The sequence below is a fragment of the Leptosomus discolor genome, chromosome 13, assembly GCF_034619465.1.
Source record: "Leptosomus discolor isolate bLepDis1 chromosome 13, bLepDis1.hap2, whole genome shotgun sequence".
Lineage (NCBI taxonomy): Eukaryota > Metazoa > Chordata > Aves > Leptosomiformes > Leptosomidae > Leptosomus > Leptosomus discolor.
The window spans coordinates 3,777,896-3,793,087 of record NC_141403.1 but is presented as its reverse complement, the minus strand read 5'-3'; the positions used below and the strand labels follow the sequence as shown (position 1 = coordinate 3,793,087).

The 15,192-nt window shown below is 44.3% G+C and overlaps 1 protein-coding gene across 4 annotated transcripts in view; it reads left to right on the top strand.

Moving 5' to 3' along the window:
- NOL4 (nucleolar protein 4) overlaps nucleotides 1-14,880 on the top strand; it is a 177,897-nt gene extending 163,017 nt beyond the window's left edge. For 3 of the 4 annotated variants that reach the window (XM_086472523.1, XM_086472522.1, XM_086472521.1), the window contains 2 exons: nucleotides 4,340-4,520; nucleotides 14,687-14,880. In XM_086472523.1, coding sequence (XP_086328649.1) covers nucleotides 4,340-4,520; nucleotides 14,687-14,880 — 375 coding nt within the window. Of the gene's footprint in view, nucleotides 1-4,339; nucleotides 4,521-8,582; nucleotides 8,664-14,686 lie in introns of all 4 variants that reach the window. The other variant, XM_086472520.1, reaches the window with a different exon arrangement.
- The last annotated feature ends 312 nt before the right edge of the window (nucleotides 14,881-15,192 follow it).

Here is a 15,192-nt window from a genome sequence, read left to right as displayed (position 1 = left end):
TAACTTCTTTGGATTATTTTGGTGGTGGTGAAGGAGATGGGGAATAGAAAGGAGCAATGGCCTTGTTAGAGTTGCTTCCACGAAGGACAGGCTTTTTGAAAACGAATGGATATGCTGTGTGCTGGCATGGGGAACGGGAGGCTGAGACACTGCCAGTGAGCCTTGCTCTTTGGACCACAGTCATGACATCTGCCCTAGCATCTGTGTGGCTGTGGATGGTATTTCCTTTTAAACTATTCATTAGCTGCTCAGCATATCAGTCAGAGCAGAGCAGGGTTTCTTCAATATACAGGTTACGTGACAGTTGATGAGATCTTTTCTTGGTGCCTGCTGTCCTTAGAGGGTTACTTGATTGCTTCCGTGATTAAAAATAAAATAAAATAAATTGCATCTGTCTGCTCTTTTAAGGAAAAAAATGGTGTTCTCCCAGTACAGGCCTGGACATAAAACAGAGAGGTAGATGTCTCTGATACATAACAAGTTGAGGATCACAGTACGTACTTCATGCTTCCACTTTTTGAAGTGAACAGATAATTTTTGTGTTTTAGCATGCTTTTGTACCTAAGGGTATTTTTGCATTTCTGTGATGTCCATCATTTTCCAGATGATATGCTCAAGACTTAAATTACTTCTCCAAAATAAATTTAGAAGAGAAATATTGTTAGAAGGATGACTTATTTCCCCTGCCATATACAAAATGAAGATGGTGTAAGTCAAATTCTAGGTGGACAACTGTTTTATCCACATCTTGTTCATACTTCTTATTAAAGGTAAATTATAAATAGTTTAAGAACAGTTAGTTGATACTTTGCAGGTTTTATAAATTTGTTAAGAATTACAACAGTATGTGTTCCAGGTAGTTAGGTCAAACATATTAATAAATGGTTAGTTAATTGTTACTGATTACTATGAGATTTATTTTTTTTTAAGTATCATTTAAAATAAATTATTAAGCCTTTCCAGTATAAACATAATCCAGGGGGAAACAAGAAGTGCTGAGTGACTAACACAGAATATCAAAAAAATCTCAGTGCTGGAACAACACTATGTTTGTTTAATTTCTACATTAGTTTAAAAGCAAAGGCAACTAAGACGAAAAGAAAGAAGAGAAGGAATCTGTGCAGAACGAATCTCAGGTACACAAAAGTGCATGTGATACGCATTTTCTCTCTCCCCAAGAAAAAGAGAGCCCGGCTTCTTCGTACTTGGTGTGGCTGCAAGGAAAAAGGACACAGTTTTGCCTTTTGACAAAACATTTCTGAAAGATACTGAAATCCCAGGGGAATGAATGAGAGGTAACACCCAACCCCCCGGGACCAGGCTAACGGTTCATAATCCTGCTAGCAGGGCTGACGCCTGGGGCTGCTCAGAAAATGCTTGCTAAAAATCCTGCCCTGCTTCTGCGTTTAGTCATCCTGAAGCACTGAGCTAAGCACTTAGATGAGGCACAGATTTCAGGTCTGAAATGTATGGCAACTTACTCATCATTTAGGTACAGGTGATTGGTCTGCTCTCTAAAAATAGCGGTGCTATTTAGAGGAAGCCACCTTTTCTAAAGTGACTGAGAGACTGGAGCTCATCTGGAGAAGCAGGAGTCCTGGGCTCAGCATCCCCCCAACCCCTGCCACCCCTCCGAGGAGGGCGTTCCCCACCAGGACGCCTGGGCTCCACCTCACAGGGCAGCGATTAGTTCGATACAAAGATCCCCCGTCGGCAGCGCGGCTCCAACCTTGGATCCCCAACCTCAGAGCAGCTCGTGAGCTTTGGGTTGGGGAGCAGCTGGAAGGGAGTGGGGCTGGAAGCCTCCCAAGGCAGCACTTCTCTGAAGGGCAGCTGAGTCACGCTCCCTTTTTGTTTGCTACCTCTGTAGCCCTATGAATTGTGCATTTCTTTCCACGCAGTGGCACGGCTTCAGCTCCCCCATCGCAGTTGTGCTCTGAGCCTGGTTGCTAGGAGATGGCAGCTCTGAGTTCGGGTGCCCTCCTCGCCACAGCTAGCGAAGACCTTGCGTCCCAAATTTGCCACCTCTGCACTGTGTTGCAGCAAGGAGCCAGAACTCGGGTCTGCCACTTCTTGGCCGTGTGCTCTAACACCAAGGTGCACCAGGAGCCCTTGCTGTGCCCCCGGGGCCAGGCTCTGCTTGCTGGGCTCTGCTAGAAGCTCGGTGCCTCAGCTCTGCAAGAAACTCACGGTTAGGTTTTCAGCGCACTGACTCGAGGGGCCCTGGAGGACGTGTAAATTCAGGGACAGCGAATTTCTGCGCTCCAGACGGTCGGGATAAGGAGACAGGCCCTGAGATACTCTGCTCAGCTATGGGAGCTTGTCCGTTTTGCACTGCACCCCTTGAACACAGTCCGGACCTTGAAAATTTGCAGAGGATCCCTTACTGCTCTTTGTGACAATAAAACCAGGCTCTGAGCGAGTCTATGGCAGGAAAGTATCATCTCGTTTTAGACATAAGGATACAGAACATCTCGGCCTTGAGAGTGTTAAAGATTTGGATGATGAATTAAGTTTTGTTGCCGAGATAGAACCTTGCAGTATAGGTTATAAATATTTTCTCAGAGAAAATAATACATTTTCTCTTATAAGAGACAGCGATGACCTTTGGAGATAAAAAGTAAATGATATTAAAGTTGAATTCCTGGCAAAAATATGTTGCAATTTTGGCCCTTTGTTTAAGCCTGTTATTACTTAGAAAATGCATAGGAGACCAGTTTGGCCAACTCTCTTAAAAATGCAAAGCTTTGCCTCAGCTCATATTAGTGCCCAAGAGGCCCCATTCTGATTGTTTATGGAATTAATTATCTGATGGTTCAGTGTTCTGTATTAAATATTAAAATTTCTGTTAATAATATATATACCTTCTCCTGAGTCATCTCAGTTGTGCCCAAGTCTGTTCCACCAGTAAATATCTGCAAGACAGGGATATCTGCATCTCAGAAAAGTTGGTAGTGTCTTATTTGAGAGGTGGAACTGCTCCTAATGCAAAGGAAGGCTGCGTCAGAACCCTTTTTGCATCAACACAGAGACTGAACTATTTGATCCCTCTGTCGTGGTATATAAAGTCCTATTTTTAAGAAAATAACTGTAAAAAAGGTTTGAGATCTTTTATAGCATTCTTAAGTTTGGTATATTTAACAACCATAAAAGGGTTGTGCAGAAGAGAGAGGCGTAAAATGGACAGATCATTTTTCAGTTAACCACTCTGAAAAGGTCTGCAAACAGTCTCACCTCTGTTTTTTCAACTACTAATCTTCTGTAGATCCATTTTATTAGAAATCGCTGAAATATGTTTTCCTCAGATAACAATGTAAAATCAGGCCCATTTAAAAAAATCTACAAGTTAAAAGAACCAAAGAAAAAGCTCAAATACATTTGCAGACTAAATCAGAAATTTTGGCACTCAGGTCCCTGTGGTGGGCTGAGCAGTCACACACTGATAGTTTTTCTTGTTTCCAACTACTAAAACACATTAAATCTTCTCTTAATGCTTTTCTTTTTTTCACCCGTGTCCTTACTAAAGTTGCCACAGGGGCGTTCTGTGATCATGAGTGGAGGTGAGGTGCTCTAAGCAGTCGCTACGGCAAGTGCGGATGGGGAAAAATACACTTTCACCTGAAACGTGATTTCCTTTAGGGACAAACTGGAGGGCCATTGTGCTAAAGCCTGTTAAATATTCTGCAAGCGTCTAAGAGGCGAACAGGAAGCACTGAGGGGAGCTCATGGTGTACAGTCGCTGCTCGTACGCAGATAAGAAATGCTTTCAAGTCACCTTTGTAGAGGCGTCCTTACCACTTGGCCCTTGTGCGGTGGACACGCACTCTGCCAACAGGGGAAATGCTGGTTTGTTCCATTCCCCTGTTCCATCTGTCATTTCCGAGGACGATACATCAGCAGAAGTAGTTGGTGCCTTCTGTATTGCTTTGTCTTTTTGAGAAAGGTACGATTCTGTGGCTAGAACAGTAACTGCTGGACTCAGAAAGTAATGGCTTTTTTTTTCTGTCCTTTCCCATGCTGTTTCTGGACAGAGTTGGGTTTTACGGGAGGCCGTGAGCTCCTTGGGGTGAAAGGATGTATCTTCTTGAGAAACAGTGTGGTTGGCTTGTGGAGCACAAATAAATTAATATTCCTACAGATTTGTAGGAAACCTGTATTCTTGCTTATTTCCATGGATTCTTTTCAGCTGATATTTGATCAATCAGAAACACGTCTGTGCTGGTTTAACATGTATTATGCTTTTCTGAAAGCAATCGACGTGGAGTCTTAACAGTGGAGAAGACCCTCTCATGCAAGGTAAAATGTGACAATAATCCAAAACCTGTCTGTGTTTCTGCAGGACGAGGCTGCTCCAGCTGACAAGCAGTACAAACAGGAGCCAGCCCAGGTCACTTACTCAACATCAGCTGTTTCCAGCACACAGGAGGTGTTGTACATCAATGGCAATGGGACCTACAGTTACCATAGTTACAGAGGGCTCGGAGGTGGGCTGCTAAATCTCAACGATGCTTCTAGCAGTGGTGAGTTTCCTTACAAAATGTGCCTGTGTGTATATGTGCTCATGTGTACTTTTCCCCCTGCTGTACAGAAAGCTAGTCCAGGGGGTTCAGTATCCGTAGGCTATTACCAGATAATGAGCAGGAGCACAATCCTGCAAACAGCTACTGCTGAGCAAAACACTTGCTCGCTGCATGCTAGTCTCCTTTCAGTTCCAAGGGACTAATTCACAACAGGGCAAGGCTGAACCTGAAGTCTCTACTAAGCTGAGTAAAAAAATGCCAGGTTAAGATCTTCAGTTGGTTTTGTGACTTTATGAGGACCTACCCTGTCATTATTGTCCGCTCCTGTACTGATCACAACATTAGTATCTTTGTGGCTGGAGTTTGAAAACACTGAACTCCATGTTTTGTAACACAAATGAATTGACCTAGATCTCTCACACGGTCTCTCTAGCTACTTTAATTTGCTGCAGGTAAGGATCCTGCATACCAAGTGTTAAATGAGAAATCAGCATATCCATCTAGACGCTAAACTAAAAATGATGCAGGTAATCATGTGTCACCATGAGGCTGCATGCAGCTCTGAAAAGAACGGTGTCATTTATTTAGACAACATTCCTTTTCTTCTTACATCAGCAAGCTTTTGTGACAAATAAATGTAAGCAAATTGTATTCTTTGTTTGAAATAGTCCCCCATATTGATTTCGTACAAATTCAGAGCAAAGGAAAAGGTTTGCCTGTTCTGATAACAAGGGTGTTGTCTGTCTGTCAGAGAAAAGCGATTACTCTGGAAGCCTGAGGGTCTCTTGCCTCCAAGAACGGCATTTAAAAAATGTCTCAGAGGGCGGAGAAATCCCTGGGTTTTTCTCCTGGCTGATCCCTCTCTGGCTGAGGAGAGTGCTGCTTCAGGTACATGGGCTGACTTAGGCAAGGTGGTAATTGTTCAGCTACAGCCTCTGTATTCAAGCTGCTAAGCAATTTTCAAAACGCTATCAGGGCTGCAGCCTGCAAGGAGTTATTGGTATGTGGTGTCCTGGTGACCTTCAGTCGTGTCTGCTTCCTCACCCCCCACGCCCAAAATCCTCAAAGGCCTGTGGGTGATCTGCATTAAGTTTTCAAAAGGCTTTAAAAAGATAATATTTTAGTTGTCAAAAGTCTTTGACTTAAAGAGAGTGAATGATGATTACAATTGTTTCCACATGCATGAAAACCCATCCGAGGTACTGAATATGATCTCCGATCAAATATTTTCATAAGAGCAAGACAGGCCGTGGAAATCTGGTTTCTTGGGAAAATGCACAAGAACTTAATATTGTCTTTTACGTTGTGGTCAGGGAAGATCCGAGCCAGTTCCCACTGAAAACAGTTGGCGTTTGCTCTTTCACCCAACTAAGAGTAGGATTAAACTCCCCATGTGTTATTTGTCAGTGGAAGCCATCAGAATTGTCCTGTTTTACATAATCTTAAACTGTGAGGAATCACAACTGTTTCGTGTCCTTGTTCTTCCCTTCGAACCTCTTGTAACAGGATACATTTTCATAACTCCCATTTTTCAGTGAATTGTGGGATTTAGGCAAAAGTGTTCCGTGTCACTTCAGCGTGCAATTTTAAAAAATGAGGTAGAAATGCGACTTCAGAAATCAGTGTTGCTTTCTGATTAGAAGCAACATTTTCTTTGTACATTTAATATAGAGGACTCCAGGGCTTTTTCCCCCTTAAAGCTCAAGCTGGGTTTTGCAGGACAAGCGGTGGTTATTCAGGAGCTGCTGGATGCTGCACAGCTGACACAGCCAGGGGGCTGTGCAGTGCACTGCATTTCCCTGGGCGGCATCGCTGGGGTGGAGGGACCAGTGGATGCTTTCGGTCTGCATACTGATGTATGCTCCAACATTGCTTCTTCCTTGCCTTTCCCTGCTTGCACGGGAAAATTTTGTCTGTATGTCCTCTTCCTTTGGAAGACTAGTAAACCACTGCATCGCTCCCAGGTAGTTGTGCAAGGTTGGAGTGTTGTGCAAAGGTGTCTGTCTGCTCCGCAGGGGTCCTACAGGATCCAAAGCACATAAGCTCCACGAACTGAAAGTCTGTGTGCCAGCACTTGGAAACCTGTTGTAGATGCCCACAGTCTAGCTGGCTGCTGATTTGTGACCCACCTGCCATTTCAGGAAGATCGGTAGGAAAAGTTGTGGAGAGGCAACTCCATGAATTTCTTAGTTTCGTTTACACAAAAGCAATCTGGAGCCAACCTGATTATCTCTTGGCTATTGAGGGCAAAGTGCTCTGGCTCCATTAGCTGATTTCCCTACAGGGGAAATAGGTGCTCTTGGGGGGCCGGTTCTTTGGGTCTGTCAGTCCTCCCTGATATGTCCATGGCTGTTTGCTTTGTCATTTGTAGACTAAGAGGCGTGGATGGAGTTGCAGTTGAGAGGGGTAACTGTTGCCCTCCTGACAGACCTCACAGGCCAGTCCTTTGAAATCATTACTCTGTTTCAAGGACCTTGTTCCAAACATACACAAGGCTGTTATGATGGTTAATGAGTTCCCTGTCTGGAGAACAGGATATTTGCTTGTGAATTGTTTTCAGGACCTAAGAAGTAATTTAAAAATGCATTTCCTTTTCAATTTAGTAACCCATCAAATGTTCTTGTCACGTTTACAAATGTTCTCCTAGTGTAAAAATAAATATACACCTCAGTCAGAATGCGTGTGTAAACAAATACAGTCTGCTTTTGTGTATCTGCTAAAACAGAAAAAAAAGAGAAGTTTCAAAAGCTAGCTAAAACCCACTGCTTGAATACCTATTTCTGGACCCTCCCCCACACTAATATAATGACTATGTCCAATTAGGTGTCCTGTCTAGTAGTCCAACTCATGTGTGTATTTTATGTGCTGTGACTCATTTAATTTGGTTATTTCCCCACCGGCAAAGTTCATCCCTACTCTGACTCTGATCCCATCTTTCAGACTTAGCTATCTGCTTGCCCAACTGTTTGGTGGCTCTGGCTCAGGGACCTGTCTGTGCCTGCTGTTGCAGTGCTTCCCTCCTCAGCCTGTCCTTCCACATGGCTAATTACAGAGCCATAATTAGCTCCTTACACAACTGTATAGGGCAGGCCTTCATGCAACTGCTCGATATGAGCAAGCAGAACGCAACAGCTTGTGCGGTGACCCCTCCTTTATTGTGGGCAGGAAAAAAGCACAGCAGGAAAAGGCTTGGGCTTACAGCTCCGAGGTCTCTTTTTTCCCCTGCTTTTAAACCCTTTAGGCCAAGCCAGCTCAGCTGGAAAGCTTCACCCCATCACCAAGCAATCTGTGGGCTGACAGAGCCTCTGGCAGCCTGTACAAGGGCTGGGGAGAAGCCTTTGAGCACGTTGCCCTCGATTCTTGTAGATGTCAAAGGAAAGCTGCTCCTTGAGAAGGGTGAATTTCCACGGCTCTCTTTTTTAAGGAGAACTACACAACTGAACGGAGAATCTCCAAGGCGGGGTAGCCCAGTAGGTGTAAACAAAATGTGCTTGCCAGCTCCTAGCCAGCCACAAAGGCTTCAGCTGGCCCCACTCCACCACACCTGGACTGAGCCTGGAGGGACGCCCAGCTTGAGGGCAGGAGGGTGAGGACAGGAAACAGGCGGCTCTGTTGGGAGCAAAATGCCTTGCTGCTGCTGCCAGAAGCTGGTGAAGTCCCTGCATGCTGCCTGAGCCTCTTCTGATGGGGTGGGATCGCCCCATCTCTCCATTTGTGTCTGTCCAGTAGGTCCACACTCTCCTGAGGACTATCAGCTGTCAGCACTCTCAAGCCAGGGCGGGCTTGCCGGAGCCTTGCTCTCCGTAGCCACTTCGTTTCCTGAAGTCCATTTTCCCCAAAAGGTGTGGAGAGTGTTTCTGCTGCCATTGCTGGGTTTTCTGGAAGAGGTTAAGGCTGTTTCTTCTGCGTCGTTGCCTGGTTTTCTAGGTGGAAATGTCAGTTGTTTCCCTTGGTGTGTGTAAGAGAGGGTGTTTCAGACTCGATGGCAAGCTGGCCACGCAGGACATGCCCTCGTGTCATGGTAAGACAAAGCAGCTGTTGTGTCTCCATTTCTCTACACAGATCTGCAGCCTACCTCCACCACAGCCGCCACTCAGCACTGCATCACAGGCACCACGAACGTCCAGTCGCCTTCCAGCTCAGGTGAGTCCTCCTGCCGAATCCAAATGCATTCACACCGCGAGCGAATCCTCCGCCCTGGCAGGCTCCTCCTTCAGCCTCATTTCCCACAGACCGTGGCCTTTGGCCCCATGGTCCAGCAAGTAGCTGCTGGACTCCCACCACACCGCTCACCTCTCCCTGCTGCTCCCTTCCAGAGCCCCAGAAGGGCTGCTCTCTCCCAAACGTTCCCCGCTTTAGCCTCTTGCCATCGTGTGAATCAACCTCCCTGGTCCTTCTGCCTCCTGGTCCTTCAGGTGCAGCCCTGCTGAAGATGATGGGGTAGCTGGGGGAAGCTCCCGAAGCTGATGCTGCTGAGCCTCAGTGGTCAGCACGGCCGTGCAGCTCTGGGGCAGGGAGAGGAGGGCCGAGCACTCTTGTCCACTCTTGCATGTGACAATAGGGAGGTTGTCTCATTTCCTCACCCTCAGATTTGCTGAAGTTGTAACCTTCTGTAAAATCTTGGCATTTGCATGATCAGTAGAGGCTTCTTGGCAATAAACTAGGGGGGGAAAAAAAAAAAAGTCCAGTTGAGAATATCCAGCTAATTCTTCAAAGTGCTGACTGGTTTACCTGCAGCATGACTGGCCGTGATATGGGGCTTGAATGGGATTTTTGCTTTGGTTGCTCTCTCCAGCTCTTTTTTATACCTCTACTCTTGCTCAGTCTTCTGTGTTCTCAGTGCTACCCTGATGACAGCAAAGTGGAGAGAGAGGAAAGATGAAACAGCTTGTCACTAGCGCAGCTGGAGCCTGCGGCGTGAGGAGACACAGAACAAGAGTGATAGAGCTAGGAACCTGGGAGAGTGTGTTTAGTTCCATTTAAAAAAAGGCAAAACGTGGGGTTGGGAGAAGCTAAATGGTTTCACCTGTGTTGTGGCAAAGGTGGGAATTTCTCACTGGGAAATGCTGGCTGAATTCTGTATTAAGATCTTCCCCCTTCCTCCTCCTCTTCCAATTGTCAGATACATGGTGAATGCAAGTATTAGTCTGCTCCCACCATAGGAATGGGGATGGAATGTCTGTGGATATACTGGGCAGTACCCTACTTTCCTACCTTTGCACAAAGCTCAGGAGACAGCCATTAAGGCAAGACATGTGTATGCCACATAATTAATCTCCTATGGTGGATAGGAGGCATTACTGGAGGACCTCACATAATCATTTCATCACAGACCAGGGTGTTTGCTGATTGTTGAAAATGCGTGATGTTCAGTGGCTGTAGGCATTTCTGTGTTTTCACATCTCTTTCCTCAGGCAACGCAGCAGGTTTTTTCTGGTGTCTAAACTAGCTGAAGGTATGTTTTCCTGAGGGAAAGGCGTAGAAGGGAGAAAGAAGCTTAAAAGGTCCAATTCATTAGTCCCCGTTTCCTTGATCTGAGATCTCCTAGCACTTGAAACAATAGTTATAGGCACATCTGCTCTCTGTTTGAAGGCAGGAGGAAAAGAAACATTGACAGATGCATAAGATCACAATAAAACATTCTAGCAATAACAAATACACCTGATTTGGAAAAAGTACGTACTTTGATAGTTGTTTCTATTTAGTTTTATTGGACTATATGAGAATCCAGTACATACTCACTTCTAAAGTCATTCATGGGGAAAGAATAGGCAGAAGAGAATAGGTGCAATAGAAAAGACACACAAGGGAGATTTCGAAGCATGGGCAAATGTATTTTTCTATAAGTAAGTGCCTCTGCTTTTTATATCTTCACTGATGAAAAATGTTGCTTAACTATTAATGAAAATGTAGGAGCATAGAGGCTTAAGCACGTATAGCTTTTTAAAACTATTTGTGTTATTCTAAATTATTATCTTCAATAGTGATAACCATTTTGAGAGCCATTGACACATTTATTATTCTTTCAGTAGTTGTTAATTATAAGATTGGTAGCTACCCAGTGACAGCATACAATTCTTAAGGGATTTTTGCTGAGACAGTTGATAGTGTCTGAGCAATCAGTAACAGCACATCTACATCTGACCCATATTTTGGAATTTTATATAAATCATGTTGCTAATGAGTAGTGCACAAGGCAATAACTAGTTCCATTTAAGTCTTGCAATTTACAGAAAAGCCATTTGTCCCACAGTGTATTTAGTGGCAGATGATCCTAGCAGCTAATTTGATAAACAGTTGTCTAGCATATGAAGAGTGGGTTTTCAGAGTTCTTGTATTCAGCTTGATGCGATTCCAACAAAAACAATTTCACCTCACGGGGGAAATTAGGTCTGTGTGAGTGGACCGAGGTGGTAAATTGAAAATATTCCCACGTTAAAGAGTCAGTCAGGTGGCCTTGGCAAGAGGCAGAGGGGCAACACTTCAGTCTTCTGAAAGACTATAAAAGAAAAGCTCTGTCCCAACAATTTGTTTAATCCACTGCTTAAGAGAATGTCGTGCTGTTATAAAAACATGGGAGGTGACAGTTGTGAGTTATAATACGGTGCAGGAAGAGAAAGAAATAAATAAAAAGTAGTAACCCGTCTTCATCTCTGCAATATATGCTTAATCTTTGCTTGCACACACAGACATTGTGGAACCTGATAATGTTTGCAGTCAAGGTTTTTCGTTGGCCTGAAGTACTCCAGGATAGGAAGCAGTGTGCTAAAATGTGCGTTATCACCTTGGAGGAATGTGACACTGCAAAATTCATTGCAAAAATATTCAGATTTCCCCCTGTATAAGGACTTCCTTGTTCCTGTGAAGACTGGCAGTTTAATAACTGATGTCAAGTACACTAAGGAAATGGTTCTATTTAAAGTAAGGAGAGTTATTAAAAGAAAAGGTGGTAAAGCTGTTCAGTTTGCTCCAGATTCAGTCATCCATAGTCACGGCTTCTGGAGATAGAGGTATATGAAGTGTCTACCTTAACCAGCTATTTTAAGCCTTCAGAATATCTGTGATTTATTTGTCTGGTTAAAGAAATGTGGTGGATATTTATGAGTAAGATTTAGGTTCCTGTGTTTCAATAGCTGATCTGCATAAAATTACACAGGAAAAATCTACACTATAAGAATAAGAAGCTTATTTTCTGAACGACCAGGTATGACTGATGTAGCTGCAGATAAGTTGTAGCATTTTTAGCATATTGCAGCCTGGACAGCCTTTAAGAATCAGGAATACTGCCGGTGTCTAGCATAGCTATTAGTTAAAAACTGAGACCAGTATAATACCTCCTGGGGCTAGTCTCTGAGTAAGGTATTCTCCCAGATGCAAAGCTGGGGCTCTCATGGGCAAGCTTTGGAGGTGAAGTGTGAGGGAGTCCCATAACGTAGTTGAAAGAAGAACTATAATCCTTATCCCCGCATTCAAGTAGTTTGAAGTAGCTGGGGTAAGTTGAAATCCAAGATTTCTTATTTCCTTTATGTACAAGAACTCTGTGTACAGCAGAACTGTCCCAGACCCAGAGGAGTTCTGGGTCCTGATGGTCCCTTATGTGTGCAGACTGCAGATTTGCACTTGCACAGAACTTTATTTCCAGTACCTTCAGGGATTCAGTGATACATATTCTGAAGAGTTAGAAAACTTTCCTCGTTGTAGTTAATCTGGACATCTAGGGATACAGGGTCAGATCTTCAGTTTGTGTAGATCGCTGTGACCCTGTAGACTTGTGAGGAGTTGACACTGATTAATGCACGCTGGACATCTGGTCTTCTCCTAGTTTTCCTTTCAGAGCGGTGCTTTTGCTTTGTGTCATCAATTTTTGTAAGGAAAACCTCAGAGATGCAAGCAGGCACCTTTCTGTGTATTTTCTACATATGAGTGAAATAAACTTACATCCTGTTCAATCGCTTAAAAGTCTGGATTACCAATGAGAAAAGCCCTTCAGTTTTGTTTCAGAAAAAGGCATGCTCTGCCACAGAAGCTCTGTTCTGCCATATATTGTGTGTGTGTTTTTGGCTGTGACATGAATGAGAGTCAAAGAAAGAACATAAAAGTTAAAGTGGGTTCATATGGAGCACAATGCCCTCAATATGTCAGTGGTAGCTTTTCCACTACCACCTCAATAAATACAAAAGTCTTTAATGGCTTCTTCCAACCATTCAGTCCAGCTGGCTTTATGATTTGTGTACCCTTCTTCTCTGTGCTGGGTTAAGATTTTACTTAGAAATATCCTCTGAGCTTCTTCACACTGTGATCGTTTCCCTGCAGCGTGCAGTCAGACTGAAACAAATTCACTGAGCTAATTGTCCTTTTATTTGTCCTTTGTACACTGGAAGTCATTTAAAAGTCAGTTCATTTATGCCAGTGTAAAACTGGATAATACAGTTGTAAGGCTAAGTGCTGTTCATGCTAGTTGCATAGTAGGAAATAAGATCTAATAGGAGCCTTTCTGTTTGAGTGGTTTCTTTTCATAGTCCCATCTCTGCTTTCATTCACTCAAAGGGAGATTTTCATTAACTTCAGTGAGTGTGGGAACATGGCAATCTCCACATCCTTTGTGGTCTCAGCCATATCTCTGCATAAACATAAAAGAAAAGAAAAGTAAGTAAGGTTTATGACCAGATCTTCAGCTTCTGGAAATCAGTACATCTCTTTCCGTTAGTGCTTGAGATGGCGAGTCTGGTTTTGAACCTCGTGATTCTGGTGGGATTATTTAGGAGAACCTCTAGAGTATGAATTGGTGTGTTCTGTATTCTGTGGTGGAATATGCTGATTTTAAAAATTATTCCAGACTTTTTAGGATGCAGGGTCCATCCAGTAAGCCAATGCTGAGAAAGCCTTGGCATTGACAGACGTTGCCCAGATGAAATTGAACAGTGACATTTTTCTCATAGGAAAGCAAGATAACATTGCTTTGGATAACTTGATCCCAGTTTCTGAGAGAGTATTAAGATTAAGATCAGGCTAGTCTGATCTTCTGCCTGCCAGAAGTTTAGATTTGCTGTACTGTCAAAATGAATGAGCAGCATTTTTTACAGATTTGCACATAATAAACTGCTTGACGGGTGTACTTGCTATCTGTATCCTTCTGTGGTTAAAACAGTCCTCAGTCCAATTCTACCTGTCCAAATTTACACTCCATGAAGAAAAAAGCATATTGTATTAAGTGGAAAAAAGCAACCATCTCCTCAAAGCACTGTATGTCTTAGCTGATGGACAGCTATGGCCAAAGGACCAGGGAAGTTCCACATAAAGCCGAACTTCACGATGGCAGATGGTTTTGCTGATCACAGGAACGAGCAGACTGCCCTCGGGGTTGCTGTCTTCTGCTCGCAGCATCCGTCGTCTTGAGACTATTCGTTGATGAAAAGTGCTAAACCTGTTGGTCTAAGCTGCCGGTCCAACCTGGTGATTGCTGCAGGGTCTCTGGTGGGCGTTCAGGCCTTACAAGACCCTGGCAATGTATCGCCAGCTGTGTGCAGCCCCCACAGATGATAGTGTGCTCCTCACTGGAGGAGCCAGGTTCTCACCAGCCTAATCTCATTCGTGACCAGCTATTTATGTAAGGGATCGCATGGCATCAGGGCTAGTCGAGGGAATGACCATTTATCTACGTCTGTCGGGGATTCACAGTCTGGCCGCATGCTGATTGAAGCATAAAACGTGAAAACAGATCTCTAGAGAGAACCTAAGTTGGATATTCTGTGATAAAAACTGCAAGCGTGCAAATTGCCGTGGAGGCTACGACGGCAGCTGGAGCAGGGGGAGGCACAGGAGACGAACCCTCTCCCTGCTCACCCGCCTCAGATCCCAGGGCAGGGTTGGGGTGCAAGTGGCTTACACCGTTGGGGTACCCCCCGGAGGGTAATTTTCTGCTGGCAGTGGACTTGCCCCTCGTGTTAGATAAGTAGAACTCAAAGCCTGTCTGTCATACAGAGATATAAATCGCTGTGATTCCTGTCAAGGCCACTGGTAACCGAGCGGTTGTTGCTTGTTTCTGCTGCTCCTCGCTGGCACTCAGCTGAGAGCAGATTTGCTGCTCTGCCTTTTGTAGCTACAAACCTGTGAAACGTCTCGGGCAGCTCTCTGAAGCTTCTTTCCTTTTCCTTTGTTGTCTGCAGGTCCAACAGATCTCAGTATGAAGAGGCAGTTAGCAACCAGCTCTGGATCCTCCAGTAGTTCAAGCTCTAGACCCCAGCTGAGTCCAACCGAAATAAATGCAGTGAGGCAGCTTGTGGCAGGGTATCGAGAATCGGCCGCATTTTTGTTGCGTTCTGCAGATGAACTGGAAAACCTTATTTTGCAGCAGAACTGAGTCATGTGACCTTCACACTGGCCTGGTCTTATCTCAGAGTTTCCACTAATGACATTTTGATTTCCCAGAGCACACACTTCAGTTACTGCACAGTCTTTTAGGAGAGTTAATTACCATAATGCCACACTGTTCTTGATCCATAAAGTGATGTGTTAAGGTGCTTCAAGTGAACTTCGACCTCTGGTATTTCTGAGGTACTTTACTGTGTCCAGCCTATTGCTTTTGTTTTAGTGTGTCAGCATAAATATCGAAAAAGTGGCTAGAAATTAACTCGTTCTAACACGTGGAGGAAACAGAAGATGCTGTGATGGT